The 21,647-nt window shown below is 43.5% G+C and overlaps 1 protein-coding gene across 1 annotated transcript; it reads left to right on the top strand.

Moving 5' to 3' along the window:
- Positions 1 to 2,864: 2,864 nt before the first annotated feature.
- On the top strand, positions 2,865 to 5,114 carry LOC141786706 (uncharacterized). The gene is made up of 2 exons (XM_074665251.1): positions 2,865 to 4,800; positions 4,938 to 5,114. The coding sequence occupies exons 1-2, from the start codon at positions 2,865 to 2,867 to the stop codon at positions 5,051 to 5,053; spliced, it is 2,052 nt and encodes a 683-aa protein (XP_074521352.1). The 3' UTR covers positions 5,054 to 5,114.
- The last annotated feature ends 16,533 nt before the right edge of the window (positions 5,115 to 21,647 follow it).

The following is a 21,647-nucleotide window of genomic DNA, read 5'->3' as shown; positions in this document are numbered from 1 at the left end:
ACAAGAGACAGAGCCAGGAACGAGAGGAGAGGGAGAGATGGGAGTCAGAGGAGAAACTGAGACAGGAGGAGGAAGAGAGGGAGGTAAGTATGGCCAGGATGAGGAGGAGGGAGAGGAGACAGAGACAGGAGCAAGAAAAGAGGGAGAGATGGGAGTGGGAGGAGACACTGAGACAGGAGGAGGAAGAGAGAGAGGTAAGTATGGCCAGGATGAGGAGCAGGGAGAGGAGACAGAGACAGGAGCAAGAAGAGAGGGAGAGATGGGAGTGGGAGGAGACACTGAGGCAGGAGAAGGAGAGACTGAGACTGAAGGAGGATGAGAGAAAGAAACTGATACTGGAGGAGGAGGAGGAGGAGGGAACACAAATAGAGGACATAGTGATAGAGCTGGAGGAGCTGGAGGAGCTGGAGTGGGACATGAATCTGTACGAGGAGGAGTTAAGAAAGTTAACGCATGGCTTAGAAAAGACAAATGATGTGAATGGAAGAAACAGACTGAGACTGAAGGAGGAGGAGAGACAGATAAGTTTGCAAAGAAGAAGAGCACAAAGAGTGAAAACACCGGGACTGGTGGAGGAGGTGAATCAGCCTGAGGAGGTGTTAAGAAAGGCAATAGATGACCTAGAAAAGGCAAAGGAGCGCTTTGACAGAAACAGACTGAGATGGGAAGAGGGGGAGAAGGGGAGACTAAGACTGGAGGAGGAGAAGAAGAGGTTGAAACTGAGGAAGAAAGAAGAGAGAGAGAGACGGGCAAGTTTGGAAAGAAGGAGAACACCAAGAGCGAAAATACTGGGACTGAGGGAGGAGGTGAATCTGATCGACGAGCAGGTACAAAAGGTCATACATGAGCTAAGAAAGGACAAGGTCCTGTATGAGAAGGAGGAGACACTGAGACTGAAGGAGGAGGTGAATCTGATTGACCAGCAGGTACAAAAGGTCATACATGAGCTAAGAAAGGACAAGGTCCTGTATGAGGAGGAGGAGACACTGAGACTGAAGGAGGAGGAGGAGGAGGTGAAGGAGACACTGAGACTGAAAGAGGAGGAGAAGGAAAGAGGGAGACTGAGACTAAAGGAGGAGAAGGAAAAAAGACAAAGACAGGAGAGACTGAGAAAAGAAAAGGAAGAGAAGAGACTGAGACTAAAGGAGGAGAGAATAGGACAGGAGGAGGAGAAGGAGGGCATGAGACTGCAAAAGGTAGAGGAGACAGAGAGACTAGAGCTGAAACTGGATGGAGAGGAGGAGGGACTGAGACTAAAAGTGGAAGAGGAAAGACTGAGACTGAAGGAGGAGGAGAGACTTAAACTGGATGAGGAGGAGGAGGGACTGAGATTAAAGGAGGCGAAGAGGAGACTGAAACTGATGAAGGAGGAGAGACTGAAACTGGAGGAGGAGGAGGAGGGACTGAGACTAAAAGTGGAAGAGGAAAGACTGAGGCTGAAGGAGGAGGAGAGACTTAAACTGGATGAGGAGGAGGAGGGACTGAGATTAAAGGAGGCAAAGAGGAGACTGAAACTGATGAAGGAGGAGAGACTGAAACTGGAGGAGGAGGAGGAAGGACTGAGATTAAAGGAGGCAAAGAGGAGACTGAAACTGTTGAAGGAAGAGAGACTGAAACTGGAGGAGGAGGAGGAGGAGGAGAGCCAGAGACTTAAGGAGGCAAAGAAGAGAATAAGAATGAAGGAGGAGGTGAGAGTGAAACTGGAGGAGGAGGACCTGAGACTGAAGGAGAAGGAGCGACTGAGACTGAAGGAGGAGGAGAGACTGAGACTGGGGGAGAAGGAGAGACTGAAGGAGGAGGAGGAGGAGAGCCTCAGATTAGAGGAGGACAAGGAGGAGAAACTCAGACTGGAGCAGGAGGAGGAGGAGATAGTCAGATTAGAGGAGGAGAAGGAGAGACTCAGATTGGAGCAGGAGGAGGAGGAGATGGTCGGATTAGAGGAGGAGGAGGAGAAGGAGAGACTCAGATTGGAGCAGGAGGAGGAGGAGATGGCCGGATTAGAGGAGGAGGAGGAGAAGGAGAGACTCAGATTGGAGCAGGAGGAGGAGGAGATGGCCGGATTAGAGGAGGAGGAGGAGAAGGAGAGACTCAGATTGGAGCAGGAGGAGGAGGAGATGGCCGGATTAGAGGAGGGGGAGGAGGAGAAGGAGAGACTCAGATTGGAGCAGGAGGAGGACGAGAGACTCAGATTAGAGGAGGAGGAGAAGCATGAGAGACTCAGACTGGAGGAGGAGAAGGAGCAGGAGGAGAGACTCAGATTAGAGGAGGAGGAAAGAGACAAACAGGTAAGTATGGAGAGAAGGAGAAGAAGGAAAGAAAGGAGACTGAGACAGGAGGAGGAGGAGGAGAGACTCAGACTGGAGCAGGAGGAGGACGAGAGACTCAGATTAGAGGAGGAGGAGAGACTCAGATTAGAGGAGGACGAGAGACTCAGATTAGAGGAGGACGAGAGACTCAGACTGGAGCAGGAGGAAAGAGACAGACAGGTTAGTATGGAGAGAAGGAGAAGAAGGAAAGAAAGGAGACTGAGACTGGAGGAGGAGGACAGGCTCAGACTGGAGCAGGAGGAAGAGGAGAGGCTCAGACTGGAGCAGGAGGAAGAGGAGAGGCTCAGACTGGAGCAGGAGGAAGAGGAGAGGCTCAGACTGGAGCAGGAGGAAGAGGAGAGGCTCAGACTGGAGCAGGAGGAAAGAGACAAACAGGTTAGTATGGAGAGAAGGAGAAGAAGGAAAGAAAGGAGACTGAGACTGGAGGAGGAGGACAGGCTCAGACTGGAGCAGGAGGAAGAGGAGAGGCTCAGACTGGAGCAGGAGGAAGAGGAGAGGCTCAGACTGGAGCAGGAGGAAAGAGACAAACAGGTAAGTATGGAGAGAAGGAGAAGAAGGAAAGAAAGGAGACTGAGACAGGAGCATGAGAGACTCAGACTGGAGGAGGAGGAGGAGGAGAGACTTAGACTGGAGCAGGAGGAGGAGGAGAGGCTCAGACTGGAGCAGGAGGAGAGGCTCAGACTGGAGCAGGAGGAGAGGCTCAGACTGGAGCAGGAGGAGAGGCTCAGACTGGAGCAGGAGGAGGAGAGAGTCAGATTAGAGGAGGAGGAGGAGAGACTCAGACTGGAGCAGGAGGAAAGAGACAAACAGGTAAGTATGGAGAGAAGAAGAAGAAGAGAGAGGAGACTGAGACTAAAGAAGGAAGAGGAGGAGAGACAGAGACTGAAAGAGGAGGAGGAGAATGAAAAACTAAGAATGAAGGAGGAGAATGAGAGACTGAGACTGAAGGAGGAGATAGAAAAACGCAAGCAGGAGGAGGAGAAGAAACAGATGCAAGAGGACGAAGTGGACAAACTGATACGAGAGGAGGAGGAGAAACTGATTCGTGAGGAGGAGGAGACACAGATGCAAGAGGACCAAGTGGACAAACTAATACGAGAGGAGGAGGAGAGATTGATTCAGGATGAGGAGGAGACACAGATGCAAGAGGATCAAGTGGACAAATTGATACGGGAGGAGGAGGAGGAGGAGAGACTGACACAGAAGGAGGAGAGACTGACACTGAAAGAGGAGAGACTGACACTGAAAGAGGAGTTATTAAAAGAGAAGGAGGAGAGGAGACAGAGACAGGACAAGGAAGTCATTGAAAGACAAGAGATGATGGAGAACAGAAGGAGGAGAAGGGAGAGAAAACGGGAGGAGGAAGAGAAACTGAGACTAGAGGAGGAGGAGGATTTAGAAAGACTGTTACAGGAGGCGGAGCAGTGCTGGAGACAGGGGGAGAGACGAAAACAGGAAAAGAATAGGAAACTGAAACAGGAGCAGGAAGAGGAGAGACCACCAAACCAGAATGAGGAGAAGGAGAGACTGAGACTGAGATTGAGGGAGGAGAGAGAAAAACAAAAGCAGGAAGAGGAGAGAAAAGCTCTTATGGAGAAGACCAGGAGGCAGAGAGAAAGACAGGAGGAGGAGAAGAGACTTAGAGCAGAGGAAGAGAAGGAGAGACTGAGGCTAGAGGAAGAAGAGAAAAGAGTGAAACTTGAGAAGGAGAAGGAGAAGGAGAGACTGTTGGCACGGGTCCTGAGAGTAGATGACGAGGAGGAAGAGCCGGAGGTACAGATAATCAGACCAGATGAGGAGGAAAAGGAGAAAAGACTGAGACTTGAGAAGAAGAGACTGAGGCTGGAGGAAGAGGAGAAAAGAGCCAGACTTGAGAAGGAGAGACTGAGGCTGGAGGAAGAGGAAAAAAGGGTGAGACTTGAAAAGCAGAGACAGTGGGAGGAGGCAGGGTTGCTAGTGGTCCTGAAAATACGTGACGAGGACGCAGAGACGGAGGTACAGACATTCACAACAGATGAGGAGGAAGAGGAGAAAAGAGCCAGACTTGAGAGGGAGAGACTGAGGCTGGAGGAAGAGGAAAAAAGGGTGAGACTTGAAAAGCAGAGACAGTGGCAGGAGGCAGGGTGGCTAGTGGTCCTGAAACTAGGTGACGGGGACGAAGAGACCGAGGAGGAACCAAGCCCATATGAGGAGGAAGAGGAGAAATGGAAAGATGCGGTGTGGGCGGACAAGCGGGAGATGACGGAGAGCAGGTGGATAAGGGAAAGAAGAAGGAGGGTGCTGCGGGAGCAGGAGGAGAAACGTAGAGGACAGGCACACTCTGGGGAACAGGAGGAAGAGAAAAGTCATCAACCTCTTCAAAATGAGAGCCAGTTTTCAAAACTGAAACTGCGCCTCCTGGAGCTCCAGAGGGACCGGGTCCTCAAGAACATCACCAGGAGTGAGAAGAAGGAGGCCAAGATCCAGGCCAGGGGTAAGAAAGCAACTTTCAAACCTTGTTTTTAAATTTCTCTTTTAAAAAAAAGATTTGATTTGATCAAAAATCTGTCAAATAAGAGACAATCTCTCAGCTTCACTCAAAAGTCACCTTGAATATTTGGTTTCTTTCAGAGGATCCTGATCCTGCCGACAAGGAGATGCGCTTACGGAAGCAACAGTCCAAGAGGATGAAGCTGCAGAAGAAGCAGAGAAACCTGGAGGAGAAGATAAGCCGCAAGACGGGGTGAGGACTCCAGGATGAACTCAGCCAAGGAGAAGAGGTAAGTGTTTGGTAAGTATTTGCATTATTTAGTACACACACACACACACACACACACACACACACATACACACACACACACACACACTTCATAAAAAAAAACTAAAAACACACAAAACATTTAAACAGTTAAACTACTTTCAAAAATCATTTAAATTAGAGAAAAATAAAAACATAAAAAACCCTAGAATAGTTATTTTAAAGTAGGTATAAAGTAGAAGAAAGTTATTTGTCCTCCGATGAGGGGGGGTGGTGGCAGGGTAAAAGTAAAAGGTTGGACAACACACACACACACACACACACACACACACACACACACACACACACACACACACATAAAATTATATTATTCTTTCAATTCAAACATTTCATTAAATGATGCTTGATTGGATAAGTTAAAGATTGTGTGTTGTCTAATAAAAGGTATTTAAATGATGTTCAAAAAAGTTCCCAAAATTAAAATAATTATCCAAAGAACAAGAAAAAAAATCAGGCAAAAAAAAAGTCAGACTCTAAATAGTTCTTTTAAAGTAGAAGAAAGTTATATGTCCTCCGATGAGGGGGGGTGGTGGCAGGGTAAAAGTAAAAGGTTGGACAACACACACAAAATTATATTACCCTTAAAATTCAAACATTTCACTAAATGATACTTGATTAGATAGTTAAAGCTTATGTGTTGTCCAATAATAGGTTTTTAGTTCATTTATTTTTTATCACTTTTTTAATCACAATTATCATCTCAATTACAAAAAAATAAATGAATAAATTAAACAAATAGTTAATTTAAAAGTCAGACTCTAAATAGTTCTTTTAAAGTAGAAGAAAGTACTTTGTCCTCCGATGAGGGGGGGTGGTGGCAGGGTAAAAGTAAAAGGTTGGACAACAAACACAAAATTTTATTACCCTTTAAATTCAAACATTTCATTAAATGATACTTGATTAGATAGTTAAAGCTTATGTGTTGTCCAATAATAGGTTTTTAGTTTATTTTTTATCACTTTTTTAATCACAATTATCATCTCAATAACAAAAAATAAATGAATTAATTAAACAAATAGTTAATTTAAAAGACAGACTCTAAATAGTTCTTTTAAAGTAGAAGAAAGTTATTTGTCCTCCGATGAGGGGGGGTGGTGGCAGGGTAAAAGTAAAAGGTTGGACATCACACACAAAATTATAGTTATTTTTCCTATAACATTTTACTTGATATCTTGATAAGATGGTTAAAGCTAATGTGTTGTCCAGTAAAAAGTGTTTAAATTACGTTTAATAGAGTAGTCTCCAAAATCACAATAATTATCCTGATAACAAGAAAAAAAAAAACAGGCAAAAAAAGTTAGACTCTGAATAGTTCTTTTAAAGTAGAAGAAAGTTATTTGTCCTCCGATGAGGGGGGGTGGTGGCAGGGTAAAAGCTAAAGATTGGATGACACACACAATTTTTTTTTCTAGGAATCATTTAAACTTTAAAAACAACTAGTTTGACAACTTCCAAACTAGTGTCTTTAATGTAGAACAAAGTACTTTGTCCTCCGATGAGGGGGGGTGGTGGCAGGGTAAAAGTTCAGAGAAAAAATCAAAGTTAATTGTTGTGTGTGTCCAACACAATTATCAGTTCAGCTAATAATCTGCTAATCTAATTTGAAATAGATGAACAGAGCTTGTTCAGGTGTCATCCAAATCAAAATTTTACAGCCAGTGTTTTTCTAAACAAATTTCATCTAGTTTAATGTAAACAGCTATTAAATCATGTGGACAATGAATAAAAAAATAGTTTGACCAGACTCAGCTCTTTTCTGAAATAGTTCTTTAAATATAGAATAAAGTTATTTGTCCTCCGATGAGGGGGGGTGGTGGCGGGCCAAAAATAAAAAACCAACAACAACAACAAAAAAACTGGAAGGAAAGCTGCAGTGTGTGCTGAGACACACACACAATCAAATAACATGTAAATAAATTAAAATACAATGTTAAGAAATGATCAATTATTCAAAGATCATAGGACACATGATCATAGGTAGTTCTAAAATAGTTCTAAATAAATGATGACTGTCATGATCTGACGAGATAAATTTCCATCTTAATAAATATGAGTCTGGAAACAAATACTTTCAAAATAGGACTTAGTGATTGGATGAGGAAAAGAGACGGTCTGAAAGCGTAGCATGGAATAAAGTTATTTGTCCTCCGATGAGGGGGGGTGGTGGCGGGCTAAAATTAGGCAAAGCAACAAAAAGCAAGAAGCATCAAACAGAAGAAGTGTGTGATTTAACACTCCAATATGATATAGTGCAGTGATCCATTCACAGCCAATTTGAAAATGACAAAGATACACAGTCAAACAACCTGAAAAGGTCAAACTTGTGAGAGCAGATGTCCCTGACACAGAGACAAAAGAACAACCTGAGCACAGGCGCTCTAAACCACAATGTAGGAAACATTGTCAGCGCCTATTTGAGGTAAGTTCTCATTTGAAGAAAATCAAATGTTGTGAGGAAAGGCCTCAAAGTACGGCATCTTGTCTCCCACTGGCTGTCACCTGCCTCAAAGGCTCCTGAGTGGATGAAAAACACAGGGATGGACCCGCAGTACAACACCATACCGCCCGCTTCAGGAAAAGCCCAAACTATCAGCACCAACAGCCGTCAGCCAGCGTGGAAAACACTACCGGAGCATCAGTGCATCAAAAAAACACTGAGCGACGACGGTTGAGCTCTTTCAAACTCATCAAGTGGGTGCAATGTCGGGTCCTGAGCTGGGACCAGAGCGGGCTTCAGTGCAGCGTTACCACAAACCACTTGAGCTTACGGCCACGACTGTTCCAGTGAATGCAAACGCTGCAGTAAATGCAGGTATGACATGCAACGTGTTGTCTGGATCGGTGTACGTGTGCTGCTGATGCTCCCTGAAAGTTTTCTTCCACAGACGCCCAAACAGCTCAAACTCAGGTGTTGTATCCATGGAAGTGTAAGCCTTCATATTTAAAGCCTGTGAACTGACAGCTACAAAGCCATTCCTCCTCTCTTTTCATTCCTCTCTGGTTTTATCTGATTGATCGTAGCTGCCTCGCCAACACTGAGGCGCTCATTTCCTGTCCATCGGCCAGGTTCACGTGTGTTACACTGCAAAGGAGCTTTTACTGCTGCTTTCTGCTTCTGTCCCAAGGTGTCCATCTACAGAGAAACAAAGGAGGGAAGTGGAGACACGAAATGAAGTGAGGTGACGTATAACAAACACCTGACAGACAAACCTGTGAAACCTGTGAGTGTACTTTCACTCCCAACAGGTGAGTGTTCTTTTGCATGGTGTGCTGTCAACAAGATATTGTGTGTCATGTGACTCCAGAGTCATGATCTCCGCAGGTGATCCAGATCTAGAGCAGCAAACAGAACCAGGGTTCAGCCCCAGAGGTCTGGGCACTGTAGATCCTGCTGCAGCAGAAGATCGGGATGCTACACCCAGTTTGAGCAGCTGGTACTCTGGGAAACAGTTCACCCTGACCCGTGTAAAGTGGCTACACGCTCTCTGTGTACTCCAGCCTCTTCAGTGCCGTGTGGAAGAGTTTTCCCAAGGCCGAGGAAAACGTTTCAAACTGAAGAAACTGACTGAGTCTGAAAACTGTGGATAAAAGCTCAGAACCAGTTCCACAAGCACACACACACTGCCCAGTTCCTCAAGCACACACACACTGCCCAGTTCCACAAGCACACACACTCTGCCCAGTTCCTCAAGCACACACACACTGCCCAGTTCCTCAAGCATACACACACTGCCCAGTTCCTCAAGCACACACACACACTACCCAGTTCTTCAAGCACACACACACTGTGCCCAGTTCCTCAAGCACACACACACACACTTCCCAGTTCCTCAAGCACACACACACACTGCCCAGTTCCTCAAGCACACACACACTGCCCAGTTCAAGCACACCCCATTTCCCCCCACACCCATGAACCTCTTTACCAATGAACCTGTGGTGCCACATCATGTTATAACGCCCCGTGCTGTAATACTGTAATACATTTTCAATTCATTTTGTAAAAAACAGCATTTTGTAATAATCTGACACATTTTGTTTTATAGTGTTTTAAATGTATGTGATAAACTTTGCTGCATTATGTAGTACATTCAGACATATTGCATCAGTCATTACAAAATGCAGGTGTTGTATTTTTTTTATATCAAGAAAATATAAGAATTAGGTGCATTATGCAACAAACCAGCCAAATAGATATCTCAAATTAAAAAAAAAAAAAAAATGTTATACCATCAGAAATATATTGTAGGTGTGGGTGCCTGGAGGGCTGAGAGGTGGGCAAGGCACCTAGCAACGGGTAAAACTGAAATGATAGGAATTTTAGGGCGCAAGGTCTTTTGGGGCCGTGGTTGTGTGGTGTAGTCAGCAGAGGGGGGGTGCTTAAGTGTGGGTGCGCAGGGCCGAGAGGTGCAGAAGTCACCCAGGGCCGAGAGGTGGTCCCGGTGGTCCCCGTGGTCCCCGTGGTCCCGGTGGTCCCCGTGGTCCAGGCGGTCCGGGGCTAAGTGTGGCTGCCTGGGGGGCTGGCTGAGAGGTACCCAAATGGCCTGCCAACACCTGATGCCCCCTGACGCTCCTGGCGCTTGGTGCCAGTCACTGGAGTTTGATTTAGATTTGACCAATGAGGCGTCATCACTAGTTTTTCTAATGAAATTATATTTGCCCCTCATGCTGCTTTCTCTAAGTCAATATCTTTTTGATGATCTGTTTTTTTTTCCTAATAAAGACATCCATTTTGGTGGTTTGTTACATAATGCACATAATTCTTACATTTTCTTCATCAAAAAGTGCAACGCCTGCATTTTGTATTTACTGATGGATGCGCGGTGTCAGAATGTATTACATAATGCAGAGGAGTTTACTATGCACTGCGCTCAAAAATTCTAGACCAAAATGCAGCGTTATTACATAGTGAATTGAAAATTAATCAGATTATTACATCATGGGGCGTTATTACATAATGTGGCAATACAAACCCCCAAAACATACTTTGCCAAAAGCCATAAAATGATCAGTATTTGCACCAGTATGGAGCTATTATTGTAACAAAATGATTAGCGTGTGTAAATGCATCCCAAATGTTTGATTACACAAAGGTGTAAACAGATTTGCAAATGTGTCAAATATCCACAAATGTCTTTGCCAATCCAGAAATGTTTAAACTGCTTTACAAATAAATGGATGGTCTTAAATGGCTGAAAAGTCTGGGTATTTTTCAAATCCCATCATTATTGTCATCATTACGACTGAGGCGGGCCTCCCGATGGACTGTCTGTGTGCACGTGATGTTTGCTACAGTCCTGCCGGGCCAGTGATCTGCAAATGAGAAAGAATCCGTCTGTGAGAGGCGGATTACTTTGCCCTGAGCTCAGGCTCCCAGGCGCAGGCTGCCAGGTATGGAGCTATCATTGTAGCACCACGCCTCAGCCACTTAGCAATCCACACTGCCTCAGTTGTATCTGATGATTTGTGTGGATTTTTAGCTCTTGTAAGACAAACAAAAAAAAAAAATTGAGACTTTTCAGCCATCTCAGACTACATTTTTATTTGTGAATCAGTTTAAACATTTGTGGATTTGTGCACACATTTGTAAATATTTGACAGATTTGTGAATCGGTCCACACATTTGTGGATCAGTTCACATATTCGTGGATGCATTGACCCACACACACATCATTTTGCCACAATAATAGCTCAATACACCAGCTCAATGTGACAATGACATGAATGAGTCTTTGTTTGTGGAGCACATCTTATGAATGTGGCAGAAGTGGTCCAGAATGAAGAGGTCAATTTGAGCTAGGCTTCAAATCAAGGTGTGCATTAGGTCTACTTTAAGAAGTAGCCTTAAATGAAGAGGTCAATTTAGGCTACGAAAAAAGTGGACTAGAATGGAGTCTATCAGACAGAGACAGACTCAGGAAAACTTGACATGTTCTGGACCGTTCAATGCAACAAAGATTAGAAACCCTTGTGCTGAGTTTGGATGCAGAGAAGGCATTTGACTGGGTCATGTGGACCTTTTAATATAAAGTAATGCCTAAATTTGGATTCCACCAGAGCCTAATGCAGTGTTTCCCAATCCTGGTCCTGGGGACCCCCTGCCCTGCATGTTTTTTATGTTCCCCACTCCAACACACCTGATTCAAATGATCAGCTCGTCATCAAGCCCTGCTGGAGCCGGATAACGAGCCATTCATTTGAATCAGGTGTGCTGGAGTGGGGTAACATCTAAAACGTGCAGGGCAGGGGGGTCCCCCAGGACCAGGATTGGGAAGCACTGCTCTAATTGATGTAATTGCTGCTTTATACAATAAACCAAGAGCTAAAATAAAGATTAACGGAGCCCTATCTGATTGAACTGTGTTCCTCACAGTTTTATCTTCCTGGAAAAGGATCACCAAAACATGTGGGTTAGGGAATGGGACTCAAATACTTGAGCCTTAGAGTCAAATAGGATTGATGGCAGATTTGGGGCTTGGCTCTCAAAAGGCTTGACCACCTGTTACACTTTTATTCAGAAAGGGATGTTTCAGAGTTTTGAGGAACTTGAAAAATCTCATGGTTTAGAAAAAGAGGACTTCCAGCGATATTGACAGGTTAGAACTTATTTGAATCAAAACTTGAAAGACAAGTGGGAAAAATCTGATTGAGAATTCCTCAGTGTGTTTCTATCTGTGTTGAAACAGGCTCACGCTAAGTACAAAGCTCATTTCTAAACTATATGATGGTACTTTGCTATCTAATCAGGGTGATACAAACTATATAGGAAATGAGTGGGAGAAGGAGGGAAACATATGCATTTCAACTGAAAGCTGGGAAAACATTTGAAGTTACGATGGATGGCCTCAACCTCCAACACATGGAGGGAATTCTGTGGGAAAAACATAGGTAGATTTTTTTGGTAACCCCAGCCCAGGGAAAACTTCAGAACAGTGGAGACACCTGCTGGAGACTCTGTGGGACAAAAGATGCAAATCACTGTCCTATTTCTTGGAGTTGTCAATGGATCAAAGCGTTTTGGGAGCAGCTGTGGAGCAATATCTTTACTGAGGACGTTCCTGTTAAGTTGGAAGCCCTGTATTTGGGAGATTTTTCTTTTGAAAACTGGACTCTGAGAGACAAAAAGCTGCTGGCTGTGCTTTTGGCAGCAAGCAAAAAGACAATCACCAGAAAGTGGTTAAAAGCCCAGGCACCTACAATGGAAAAGTGGCTTGATATTGTACAGGACATTTACAGTCTTGAGAGGTGGTCATTTTCTCTGAAGGGTCAAAGGGAATCCTTTTTCAGGACTTGGTCATTTTGGACAAACTACGTGAAACCCGTAATCTCTGTAATCTGACCAGGTTTTGTTTATTGTGAATCCACCTACCTGGTTTGGGTTTGGGTTTAGGTTGATGCAAAGGTCAAAATTTGGATGTGTCTTATTCCAGATAAGTTAAGAAACGGAGCCAGACCCCTCCTCCGCTCACCTCTTCTCCTTGTTGTTAAATCTATTAAAACTAAGGATTGGCAATGATCATTTTCATAACCACGTGTGGAATGTTTACTGCATACTGTACCCTTTCCCCAAAGGAACGTTATGTCACATGTGCCTTTCCAAACAAACAAAAACTGACCAAAAAAGAAAAGTGCTATGTTGACCCAATTTTTATTTTTTTTATTATTATTATTATAATAAGTAGTAGTAGTAGTAGCAGTAGTAGTAGTAGTAGTAGTAGTAGTAGTAGTAGAAGCCTAGTAGTAGTATTAGTTGTTGTAGTAGTAGTAGTCTTAGTTGTTGTAGTAGTAGTAGTAGTAGTAGTAGTAGTAGTAGTAGCAGTAGTAGTAGTAGTAGTATTAGTTGTTGTAGTAGTAGTAGTAGTAGTAGTAGTAGTAGTAGTGGTAGTAGTAGTAGTAGTATCATTGAAAAGTCATCAAAGCTTGGACACATGGAGTTTTTCTCAGACACCTCAGAATAAGGTGCTTCTTGTTTGTGGAGGTTCACCGCTGTTTCTGTACATTTAGCAGAGTTTGAGCTGAATGCCAAGATTTGTCCTTACTCTTTTAGGATGACTTCTCATGTTGTATAATTGGGATTCCGGGTAACAGAAATAGCACAGCCCTACTTGTTCCTTATTTCACAAATCAGATGTTTATGGGAGCCGACACTGTTTTTTGGGCCTGTGTTTTGTGCTTCTCCACAGAGAGGAAGGAAGAACGAGTTAAAATGGCCACGCTGTCCACTTTATATACAGGATGCTCCACACTCTCTTCCAGCGCTCGTTCCTCAACATGAGCAGACACTGGGTCGTAGGTTTGGTGGCAGAGTGAAAAGCCTGCAAAGAGTACGAGCAGAGACCCTGTTAGCGACACAGCGTCAAAGCTTATGTTTGCCGTTAGAAGAGCCAGTGAGCACATGTGAGTGTTCCTGTTAATGCACTCACCACCCTGCTGGGGAAGCTGCTCAACTCACCCTGATCAAAACCCAAACGTGCGCTGACAGAAGCTTTTCCTGGTTTTTACTTGGACCCTCGATAAGAAATGTTTGAACAGTCATTTTGGATGTTGCGGATGTGCCGAGTGTTCATTCTGCTGCTTAAAAAAAACCCTGTGGAGAGAGTCAGAGAACAGTGGTACAAGTTTTACTTTTTATTCATCACTTACTAACAATTTCAATGATGATTTTTAATCACAGTCATAACATGACAGTCATATGAGGAAACATATGTGTGCTTACTTGTGTAAATGTGTGTGTAGAACAGAAAATGATCAATGATTTGAATAAATACAGAAAAACGTGCAAATAAAGCCTTGATTGTTTTCTTTCTGTAAATAAAAAAGGTACAAAACTCTGGTTTGTCCTAAAACACTTTGGCTTCAACATAAACAGAGAAGAACAGCTGCAAACGATGCAAATTAGGAGTCTATATCGCATCCATATTCCATCTCTACATGAAACCTCGAGGCTGACTGTTGCAGTCCTCTAAAGTTGCCAGTAGAGTGCGGAACACAGACACACACACACACACACACACACACACACACACACACACACACACACACACACACACACACACACACACACACACACACACACACACACACACACACACACACACACACAGAGTTTGCTTACCCTCCATACATCTTCATAGTCTATGTCACAGGTCAGTAACTCTCCATCCTTCTCTGGGAAAAGCTGGTGGCCCATTTTCTGTAAAGAAAAGCAGAAATGAGGCTCATAGTTGAGAGGACAGTTTGATTTGAGTTCAGTGGTGTTTTATAGGCTCAGAAATGAATTCTACATTCAAAACTATTTACAAATGAAGATTTTATTCACTGTTGTGAAAAAAAAAACAAAACAGAATTGAACAGGAGTTTATTGATGTGCATGCAGACAGAATGGTTTTTGGATGGGTCTGCTGGTGTCCTCCCCCAGCAGGGGGTCACTGGTCTCTGGTACCACTGTTATGATGTTCACTGAGAGAAAAGTTCAGGATCCCCTGGTCTGACTAACCAGCCAGAGTCTGTGGGTGGTGTTTTATTGTGAAATAGAGCAGACAACCTGAGCCAGCAGCGCCCCTGAATCCCCGTCCTGGTCCATCTTCTCTGTTTCATTTGATGTGAGCCGCTTGAATTGATTTCTGTTCCTGACATCACTCGCTACATTTCTTACTCCAGCCCTGGAGTCCTGATCTGTAATAAAGGGGAAAAGGCTAAAAAAATAAGCTGACAAAAAAACACTAAAGACCAACAGAAAAGCTTTGAACTTGCAGGTAAACACATCAGGAGACTTAGGATGTATCAGCCTAAAGAGTTTTCATTCTCCTGTAATGCTTTTAGTTTGCTTTGGAAGGTTTGGGCAGCTAGACAGGATCTTTTTTCTTAGTACGGAAAGCTCTAGAGCAGGGATGTCAAACTGGTGGCATGGAGGGCCAAGAGGCTGCAGGTTTTCCTTCCAAACAAGAACTCCAGCAGCTGATTTGTCTGATTAGTCCCTGCTCTCTGCTTGAAGGTGAGGTAATGAGTGAAATCAGCTGGTAGAGTTGTTGGTTGGAAAGAATAGCTGCAGCCTCTTGGCCCTCCATGCCACCAGTTTGACATCCCTGCTCTAGAGTGTCCAGAATGGCACTCCTCGTGGGTTAATGCAGATAATAAGGTCAGATTAAAGTGAAAGTTTAGCTCTGTTCCACTTGTGTGTATGTGTCAGTGTAGCTTTAAACCAAGAGGGAAATGTATGAGGTAAAGATCCAGGTGGTCCAGCTGGAGGTGATTTCGAGAGTGATTGAGACACACGGGGATGTCCTCTGGGGCATGTTCCCTGGGGCATGATGGGTCCTGCACGGCTAAGAAAACATGGCAAGTGTGAGATGGCTGAGAGAAATAGACAAAATGACATAGACAAGGATGCGACAGCTTAAAAAAGGCAGCAAAGATGACTCGAAGGCGTTGTTAATCCATGAGTGATTTGACTTTGCGGCTTGTTTTTGTAGAGAAGAAAGACAATGTGTGAAGTTGTTGGTTGATTTGTACAGTGAGCTTAGTGAGAATGAACGTAACCCGCGCACCCCAGCCAGCCCGCCCGCCCGCCCGCAGGCCCCTGCCCAACCCTAGGTGGGGTCGGGGGCCTAGTCTCACGCCGCTGGCAGCTTCCCTCCAGCCCCCTCTCTCCCCCAGGGGCCTTGCTCTCCGGCGGGTCCCGGGGAACCCTAAGCGCCCCAGCCAGCCCGGCCAGCCCGGCCAGCCCGGCCACCCCGGCCCAACCCTAACCCAACCCTACGGACCCGGGTCGGGGCCAAGTCTCCCACCCCGGGCGGCCACCCCTTTAGCCCCCGCTCTCCCTCGGGGCCTTGCTCTCCGGCGGGTCCCGGAGAACCCTAAGCACCCCAGCCAGCCCGGCCACCCCGGCCCAACCCTACGGACCCGGGTCGGGGCCAAGTCTCCCACCCCTGGCAACCACCCCTTTAGCCCCCGCTCTCCCTCGGGGCCTTGCTCTCCGGCGGGTCCCGGAGAACCCACCCCAGCCCTGCTCTCCACTGGGTCCCGGGGAACCCAGACTTAAGTCCCCCTCCGCCGACTACACCAATTGGCCCGTCCCAAAAGAACAACGCGCCCCTGGTAGGAGGTGGCCATTTTTTGACAAGGCAAAACTTCAGCTACTCGTTAACACAAATATCTAATCAGCCAATCACATGGCACAAACTTTGAATGTGGACAGGTTGTTGGTGCCAGACGGGCTGGTCTGACAGGACTTCAAATACTGAGCTGAAAAACACACACACACACACACACACACACACACACACACACACACACACACACACACACACACACACACACACACACACACACACACACACACAGACTGAGCCTACAGAGCATCCTCTCACCGCTCAGGGATGAACTTCTCCGGCTCCGGCCAGTGCTCCTGGTCATAGTGAAGGAAGCCTGCTGGGAACTCCATCGTCACACCTTTAGGGACCAGTTGTCCGTTCAATGTGCGGTCGTGGTCCATCTATCTGATCTACTTGAACCCTGGAGGGTAGAGGCGCAACGCTTCACTTATGACCAGGTCTAATACTTCAGCTCCTGGACACTGGTGTAATCTGGAGACTCCTGCAGCAAAAAGAACAACGTAAACACACTGCAGTAAACAACTAAAGCATCATTTACAGCAAAGGTTCCTGGGTAATAAAGTTAATTCACAACAATCCTAAAACTTCGGCCTGAGCCCCCCACCCCAAACGATTAAAGAAATAAAGAACCTTGGTATAAAGAAGTAATAATAACATAGGCACTATAACAACACAAAATCTTATTTAGTCAACTCATAGTTGTAGGATCAGATTATGAATGGTTTGTTTACATTCATGTTTGTTTGTAACTGAGCTCATCAAGGGTGAAAGTCTTTATGAGGGTAGGACCTTGTTAGTGCGGTTAAGTGTTTCACCCGGAAGGGTCAAACAGTTTTTGACCGCTGTGCGGTGAGGCACCATGGTGATGCAGAAGGGTGAACAAACATTTGGTAAGTGTATTACACAAGTTAACCGTTTGCTTTGTCAAACAAATGGACTGATCATTGAAAAAGCAAACAAAACCTGGAGTTTCATCCATCAAAAAGCCAACAGGAGCGCCTCAGTTGTTATCCAGGTGTAGCATCTCAGTGCCTTAAAGCATTGGCTTGGCATCTTCAGAAGTTGTACAATCCAAAAATTGAAATCATGAAATTGTAAATTTTAAGATGTCAAATTTAAGAGATTAAAAGTACGATGAATATATACATTTTTAAAACCGTTAAATACAAGACCCAAAGAAAAAAAATCAAAAATCAAAAATGATTAAAAAAAAGTCACAATGGGAGACGAAAGACATCGTTACCAAAAAAAATGTAATAAATTCTGAGAAAAGTGAAGACATTTTTTAAGTCAAAGCTTTATCACAGATAATAATTAAAAAATAATAATAATTACAAATATTATAATGTGCAAAATGAAAGTTCTGGCTTTAGAAATTTTTTCAGTCAGTGCATTTTGTTCTGAATACAAAAATGTGTAAGTATGTCAGGAGTTTGCGTGCTCTGTGTGACTGTAGAAACATGAAGGGGATCTGCTGTTTGTGTGGACATAAAAGTCTCACCCACAGTTTACAGATGAACCGTATTTCTTATTAAAGATAAAGATAAAGATAAAAAATACTTTATTAATCCCAGAAGGGAAATTCATTATTATTATTATTATTAGTAGTAGTAGTAGTAGTATTATGATTAGGAGACCATACTCTTTTAAAAATGCTTGCTTATATTTTCTGAAAGTTCTGCCTTCAGCCTGTTCTGATAAATACACACTGAATCTTTAAAGCAAACCTCTGTTAATGTTTATTCACTACCATCACTTTACAGGCTCCTTCATTTTATGAGAGCAGTAAAAACGATCTGGCTAAAATTGGTGGACTTCCTTCCACTTGAGTCTAACCCTAGCTCCATATCTTCTGCCTCTCCATCTGTCTGAGGTGGAGAACTTGATAAGTGATTGCTAGGGATGGAAAAAAAAAATGCTTTAAACTAGATTAAAAACAAAACAAAGAAGTAGTGTACAGTAACAGCTCAGGCCGTAACCTTGCTCTATCACTTAGAAATGCCAGTGTTTACAACAGATTTTCAAGTATTGGCTCACTCCACGGTTAGTTAAACAACGTTAAAGATGTCAGTGACCTCACCTCACCTCATGTGTCAGCTCTCTTCTCCAAGTGTTGATAGTTTCATGTAGTCTTCTTCATCCAGCATTATTTCACAGCTAACAAGAAAAGTCGGCTCCATGCTGCCCTCCAACGGTCGGGATGGGCTTCGTTCATCCCGAGTTCAAAGAAGGAGAGCCGCTCATCCCACTTTCAGCATTTAAATTAGCGGATCAAAACTCTCAATTTCTACTCAGTGAAAATTGTGTTTGTATTTTATTTAATAATAATTATTTATAGTTTGATTCGTTTTTACATCAAGTCGTGTTTATGCTGAAAGCGCAGACGTATGTAAACCACTAGAGTGAAACTTTTGGAAAACAATCAAGTATTTGAAAAAAAAAAACAACTAAAAGGATTATTTTTCTAAACTGTCGAGCAGGCATGGGAGAGTTAATTATTTGGACTTTTATTTCCCATTTTAATATTTTTTTTTTTAATTATTTTTATTATTGTTAAAACGTCAGGGACGCACGGGTTGCGTCTGAATTTGATTGGTGCAGATAAATTCTGGAATCTGTTAATTCCATCGGGGTATAAAATCAAGCTGGGCGTTCCTTCCGCCTTTTTCACCAAGGCACTTGGGGAGGTATGTTGCAAATTTTCCTGCTAAAGCTTGGCTAGCTTAAGCACAACTCAATAAAATGCATTTTTAGTCGGAAGAGGCGTGATATTGTGTGTTTCATTAATGTAATTTTTGTATTCCTTGATAAGATCTGTGACTTTTTTGAAGGTTTGACAGAGTTTAAATCATCCGTTGAGGTGACACAGGTCTTTGATCATAATAAATCTGAAAGAGATGCTTAATGTCATTTCCGATTGTAAAACTGATGTGAATTTCAAGTTGAAAGACTGTTTTGTAGCTTGTAGCTTTGATAGTTTCAGCTGCGGACATTGTCCGCATCGTTGTCTTGAAATTTATACTTGGAAGTTGAACAAAAACAAGGTAATCCTTAAGATTTGTGTTGAAAGAGAGACGATTTAAGTCTTTAAACGGCCAAAGTTAACTCGGTTTTGGTTTATCCTTCTTTTTTTACTGCATTTATGTGAATTTATTTGGTATAAGTGACTAAACAGAACAATTTCTGCCGTACGACCTCGGTGGTCGCAAGGCCGTTGCTGTGGCAGCACAAGCTAGTTTTCCATCTGTTTTCACAGTTTTCGGCTAATATTTAAGCTAGGTCATGCTGCAGCACAGCGCTAAACAGCTAAACATTGATTGAGGAGCTCATACCTGTGTAGCGTAGAGTTATGCGCCACAGATATTACTTTACTACAATTAAATATGTCCGTCCCTGTAATATTTTCAGCCGAGGTGTCCGCAAGCGTTTTATACAACAGCTCACACACGGTGCATACTTCCAAATGCATGTCGGTTTTAAACTAGCATCGACTAGCTCTGCTTTGCTGTAACAGTACACTTTAAACTCTGAAGGTAACATGATAGATAGAGGATTTTTTTCCCCCTTTTTTTTTTAACCGAAACATTCTGTGTTTTTACTATTACTGAACCGTGTCAGCAGTAATCTGTATTTATTTGACAGATTACACTGATGGCCATGTGACAGTGCTGGCTTTTCTTGATAAGATCTGTGACTTTTTCGAAGGTTTGACAGAGTTTAAATCATCCGTTGAGGTGAAACAGGTCTTTGATCATAATAAATCTGAAAGGGGATCTTAGTTTCATTTCCGAGTGTGAAACTCAATGTGAATTTGAAGTTAAAAGACTGTTTCTTAGTTTTAAGTTGTGATAGTTTCAGCTGCGGACATTGCCCGCATCTTTTGTTTGAATGTATACTTGGAAGTTGAACAAAAACAAGGTAGTCCTTCAGATTTGTGTTGAAAGAGAGACGATTTAAGTCTTTAAACTACCAAAGTTAACTGGGTTTTGGTTTATCTTTCTTTTTTAACTGCATTTATATGAATAAATTTGGTATATGTTCTTTTTTACCGAGACATTCTGTGTTTTTACTCTTACTGAACAGAAGTGTGTCAGCAGTAATCTGTATTTATTTATTACACCGACAGTTATGTGAGAAAGCTGGTTTTTATTTTTCTAAAGTAAAATTTCTATTATTTTGTGCTGACAACTGTTGGTCTATAAACAGTCAAAATCAAACCTCCTTAAAGCCTTTCCCAGTTAGATTCACACAAATGTGCTGCCACGTCTTCGGGACTGTTTCTGTAACACTAATATAAAAAGACTTGATTCTGTTGCGTTGTTTGCAAAGAGTTTTAAATATCATGCTTTGTACTGGTGTCAACGTCAATAGAGTAGAATAGAATGAAATAGAATAGAATAGATTTTATTTATGCCGAGGGGAAATTCAGGAGTCACAGCAGCAGCAAAATGACAGATTTTGGTGTTATTATAACCCTCACTACAATTTGAACAGAGTTTGTTTGTCGGAACTTAAAACACATGGTCCTTAACATTATAGCTTCCTTATAAATGTTCAATCCAATACAAAGAATCATGTTTTAAACAGTAATAACTATAAAGAGATAAATAACACGAAGAAGTGACATAAAACAACAACTATTTGGACTTTATTTTGTAATTAAAGAAATATTCTGATCATTTTTTCATTCAGAATACTGAAGCGAGAAGCACACAAACGAATTCAAACCATGACTGAGAGGAGAGAGGAGCACAGGAGAGGAGGAGGAGAAGAGAGAGGCGGGAGAGGCTTGAGGAGAGAGATGGTAAGTATGGAGAGCCGAAGACAGGAGCAGGAGGAGGTGGAGAGAGGGGTAAGTATGACCAGGATAAGGAGGTGGGACAAGAGACAGAGCCAGGAACGAGAGGAGAGGGAGAGATGGGAGTCAGAGGAGAAACTGAGACAGGAGGAGGAAGAGAGGGAGGTAAGTATGGCCAGGATGAGGAGGAGGGAGAGGAGACAGAGACAGGAGCAAGAAAAGAGGGAGAGATGGGAGTGGGAGGAGACACTGAGACAGGAGGAGGAAGAGAGAGAGGTAAGTATGGCCAGGATGAGGAGCAGGGAGAGGAGACAGAGACAGGAGCAAGAAGAGAGGGAGAGATGGGAGTGGGAGGAGACACTGAGGCAGGAGAAGGAGAGACTGAGACTGAAGGAGGATGAGAGAAAGAAACTGATACTGGAGGAGGAGGAGGAGGAGGGAACACAAATAGAGGACATAGTGATAGAGCTGGAGGAGCTGGAGGAGCTGGAGTGGGACATGAATCTGTACGAGGAGGAGTTAAGAAAGTTAACGCATGGCTTAGAAAAGACAAATGATGTGAATGGAAGAAACAGACTGAGACTGAAGGAGGAGGAGAGACAGATAAGTTT

The sequence above is a fragment of the Halichoeres trimaculatus genome, unplaced genomic scaffold (genome assembly GCF_033239565.1).
Source record: "Halichoeres trimaculatus isolate MK-OKI-2021-1 unplaced genomic scaffold, fHalTri1.1 fHalTri1_scaffold_64, whole genome shotgun sequence".
Classification (NCBI taxonomy): domain Eukaryota; kingdom Metazoa; phylum Chordata; class Actinopteri; order Labriformes; family Labridae; genus Halichoeres; species Halichoeres trimaculatus.
This window is presented reverse-complemented; position numbering and strand designations above follow the sequence as displayed.

Coding starts and splice junctions, on each gene's coding strand:
- LOC141786706 (XM_074665251.1), top strand. CDS start 2,865: ATGGAGAGAAGGAGAAGAAGGAAAGAAAGGAGACTGAGACAGGAGCAT. Junction 4,801..4,937: donor GGCCAAGATCCAGGCCAGGG/GTAAGAAAGCAA, acceptor GGTTTCTTTCAG/AGGATCCTGATCCTGCCGAC.